General features: G+C 34.7%; 1 protein-coding gene across 2 annotated transcripts; it reads left to right on the top strand.

Moving 5' to 3' along the window:
* On the top strand, positions 1–3,258 carry LOC11445174 (cysteine synthase, chloroplastic/chromoplastic). Of its 2 annotated transcripts, XM_003608039.3 has the most exons (9): positions 1–236; positions 348–457; positions 1,093–1,150; positions 1,276–1,677; positions 1,754–1,805; positions 1,900–1,979; positions 2,082–2,141; positions 2,337–2,417; positions 2,671–3,258. In XM_003608039.3, the coding sequence occupies exons 1-9, from the start codon at positions 78–80 to the stop codon at positions 2,761–2,763; spliced, it is 1,095 nt and encodes a 364-aa protein (XP_003608087.1). In that variant the 5' UTR covers positions 1–77; the 3' UTR covers positions 2,764–3,258. The 2 variants fall into 2 exon arrangements, with proteins under 2 accessions (XP_003608087.1, XP_024638055.1); XM_024782287.1 differs by lacking the exon at positions 1–236 and having other exon boundaries at positions 1,098–1,150.
* The last annotated feature ends 583 nt before the right edge of the window (positions 3,259–3,841 follow it).

Below are 3,841 nucleotides of genomic sequence, written 5' to 3'. Positions count from 1 at the left end.
GATCTTGTGTATTTCTTGCGTGTACCTTATCTTCTTTTAATAATGTTATGTGATCTGAGAATTCTCAACAAGCGACAATGGTTTCTTCCTCCTTAGTGAAGTCTTTGTCTTGTGCTTTTCGTGCCTGCCGTATCAGCCACTCTTTCAGCTCCACCAGGATCTTTTCGTCTTCCATTGTCTCTGTCGAATCCCAAACTAGCAACGATGATCTCAATATTGCCGATGATATTACACAGGTCGGTTTCACACTATTTTTGTTTTGTTTTGTTTTGCTTATTTTGTCTGTGCTTGAGAATATCCAAGCAATTCAGCGATGAATATCCATTTTTTCTGTTGACATGGTACAGCTCATAGGAAAAACGCCAATGGTTTACCTGAAGAGTATCACTAAGGGCTCAGTTGCTAATATTGCTGCTAAGCTTGAGCTTATGGAGCCATGTTGTAGTGTCAAAGACAGGTAGGTGTGTGTGACAGCATTAGTTGTTCTCTTCTTCCTTTTTAAACATTTTGGTTTCTTTATCTTGCATTTTTGTTTTTGTTTCCTTTCTATTTGTTGGTTAGTCAATGGCTGATATTTTTGGATCCCAAGGACATGCAGCAGTCATGCATAGCTCTAGTTTTTCGATTAAGATGGATCAATCTAAAAGTTCGCATTAAATCTTAGAATACAAACTTTATATTTGGACCATCTAATCTTAACCAGACAGTGAGATCTGTCCCAAAGGCAGGACTGCATGCATCTAAATCCCATATTTTTAATAGTAGCAGTAGATAATTTCAGCTAGTTAATTGTAAGGAACAAACGTTGTTGGTGGTATCAATGGTGTTATATCGGATATAGCATTATAGCATAGCAGTTACTGTCGAACTTAAATGTTCCCTTGCATTATAGCATCATTATTTTTAGGTGTAAATAGCGACTATAACATCATTGCTCAGCATAATTTAAACAAACTGTTATTTTCTTGCAATTGACAACATTGGGGGTGCTCTTAATATATGCGCACGTAAATTTGCATATAGGGGTTCAATTCAATCTATCTCTATATTTTTATTTTTTTTGTATTTTATTTCTGATTTGTTTTCTTGCAGGATAGGTTATAGCATGATCCTTGATGCCGAGCAGAAAGGACTCATAACACCTGGGAAGGTAAAATACGATAGAAAGACTAATCATGCATGTGTACTGTTAATTACTTGTGCATGAGTATTAAAACAAAAAAACAATGTTATCTCTCGTGATTGTTAATTACTTGTTTCTGGTATGCACTTCAGAGTATTTTGGTAGAACCTACCGGTGGGAACACAGGAATTGGTCTTGCCTTTATAGCAGCTACTAAAGGTTATAAACTCATTTTGACAATGCCTGTTTCAATGAGTTTAGAAAGAAGAGTTCTTATGAAAGCATTTGGAGCTGAGCTTGTTTTGACCGAATATTCTAAGGCTATGAGTGGAGCAGTTCAAAAAGCTGAAGAAATTGTAAAAAATACACCTAATGCATACATGCTTCAACAATTTGATAATCCATCAAATCCTAAGGTGCATTTTGAGAATACTGGGCCAGAGATATGGAAAGATACAAAAGGAAAAGTAGATATTTTAGTCGCGGGAATTGGAACTGGTGGAACTCTTTCTGGAGCTGGTAGATTCCTAAAACAACAAAATCCAAAAATAAAGGTAAATCATTCTCAAGAGAAGCTTTACCTAGCTTGTTGATTTCCATTTAACATTTTATTCTCTCTGTATCAATTAGTGTATCGGTGTAGAGCCTCTCGAAAGCAACATACTTTCAGGAGGAAAGCCACGTAAGAAATAAAATAAGTTTCTACAATTCCAAGTCTATTATGTTATTTCTTTTAAAGAGCTTTTATCTATTTATTTTTTCCTGCTAAATCACAGGACCGCACATAATTCAGGGTATTGGAGCTGGTTTTGTGCCCAAGAATTTGGATAAAGAAATCCTTGATGAAGTTATAGCGGTCTGTTCTTGTCTCATTTATATGTGATCATCAAAATCCAATGCATTATCTGATTAATCAAGACATTCTCTTATGATTGTCTGCATGTGGCAACTTTTGCAGATATCCGGCGAAGAATCTGTCAAAACTGCAAAGCAAATAGCACTACAAGAAGGCTTGCTGGTTAGTGCTTTATGTTCATCGTTTTGTCTATCATGTGCACTTACACAGTTACATGCTAAAGCAGCTTTTGAAACAATCATGCACGGGACCATATATTAAAGCATAATTAAAGCAGGGCATAATAACTTTTGTATATTGATAAACTATTTGCTTTATACTTTGATCCTTACATACATTCCTACCATTGGAAAACAGGTGGGAATTTCTTCAGGTTGTGCTGCTACAGCTGCATTGCAGGTTGCTAAGAGACCTGAAAATGAGGGAAAGCTTATTGTGGTATGCATTCATCCTCATTAAAAAAAATTACTCATGTAAGGAGTTTTATTAATCCACCTTGGATGGTATATAAAAAAGTTAGAGATGTATTATATGTCTCCCTTCAGCCAATCTGATCATATTCTGTTATTTTCATAATAATGTCAACTTTATTATCTTTTTTACCCGTAAAAGTTTCATAAAATTTCAATTTTACAGAATTAAAATACTTCGTTTTTATTTTAATACCCCACAAACTTTTTATTTATTGCAGGTTGTATTCCCAAGCTTCGGTGAAAGATATGTGTCTACTTCTCTTTTTCAAGAAGCTCGAGAAGAATGTGAAAAAATGCAACCGGAGCCATGAAACAATTATTACTCGTTTCATGTTTTAGACACATTTACAACAGCACTTTGTACGAGTGGTCGATGGAACCCTTACTTTGCTTGGACAAATAGCCTCCGACTCTTCGATGAGTGTTAGCTTTCCTTGGATCTCCATCACTTGGCACTCTTGCTTTGTATCATGGTCTTCCACTTTTGTTGTTGTTTTTGTTGTCGTTTTGTTTTCTGTTGTAATTTCTTTTTTCCTTGGGTGGGTTGTCTCTGAAGAATTGTTTTCTTTGCTACTTCAACAGTTCAACGGTTGTGTTTCTGTTTAATTGTACTGCAGTTGTAATAGGTTAGAGTACTCCTTTCTATTTATATAATTGATTTGCCACATCAAAAAAAGACACATTTTCAACCATCCTCCATCATGTTGTAAGGCATGACAATGTGACATGTCTATGTTAGGCTTTTCTCATTTCCGAACAGTATAGTTACAAAATCCCCTGGTATTTTGAGGGGCAAAACTTTTCAATGTATGATTGCCGTTAGTCTTCTTTATGTGTTAACGATAATTCTTCATAAATGTTTTTAGTTCAAAAATAAGGGATGAAACAAAGTTATCGATTAATTTTTCTCTGCACATTCCCTAGACTCTAGCTACAATTAAAGTTGTCAAACCAAATCAACAATTCAATGCTTACAAATAAATCTACAAAAAAAAAAAAAAAAAACAAATGAGGGAAGAATGAAGTCCGATTAGTCATCTTCTTTTGGCTATGCCAAATAAAGTAGTCTACTAATTTGAAGTTTGGCAAGGAGGTAAGTACAATCTAACCCATGATTGTTTCAGACAGAAATTAAACTCAGGCATTTCTGATCAATTCGAACTTAAGTGTAGTTCATTAACCACTTGAGTGTCCAACCAATTAGGTTAACTCAAATATGTATTAGTTTCTAACTTATAAGTCTATATGTGTTATTTTCTAACTTATTTTAATAGTGTATTAGTTTCTAACTTATAAGTCTATATGTGAGTTAACTAAATCTATAAGTCTACATGGACCCTTGTAAAATGCATTGCAGATATGAAGATGATGCCTATGGTGGCGATTCTA

The sequence above is a fragment of the Medicago truncatula genome, chromosome 4 (genome assembly GCF_003473485.1).
Source record: "Medicago truncatula cultivar Jemalong A17 chromosome 4, MtrunA17r5.0-ANR, whole genome shotgun sequence".
Lineage (NCBI taxonomy): Eukaryota > Viridiplantae > Streptophyta > Magnoliopsida > Fabales > Fabaceae > Medicago > Medicago truncatula.
The sequence above is the reverse complement of the archived record's forward strand: the minus strand, read 5'-3'. Positions and strand labels throughout refer to the sequence as shown.

Coding starts and splice junctions, on each gene's coding strand:
- LOC11445174 (XM_003608039.3), top strand. CDS start 78: ATGGTTTCTTCCTCCTTAGTGAAGTCTTTGTCTTGTGCTTTTCGTGCC. Junction 1,980..2,081: donor TCCTTGATGAAGTTATAGCG/GTCTGTTCTTGT, acceptor CAACTTTTGCAG/ATATCCGGCGAAGAATCTGT. Junction 2,418..2,670: donor ATGAGGGAAAGCTTATTGTG/GTATGCATTCAT, acceptor TATTTATTGCAG/GTTGTATTCCCAAGCTTCGG.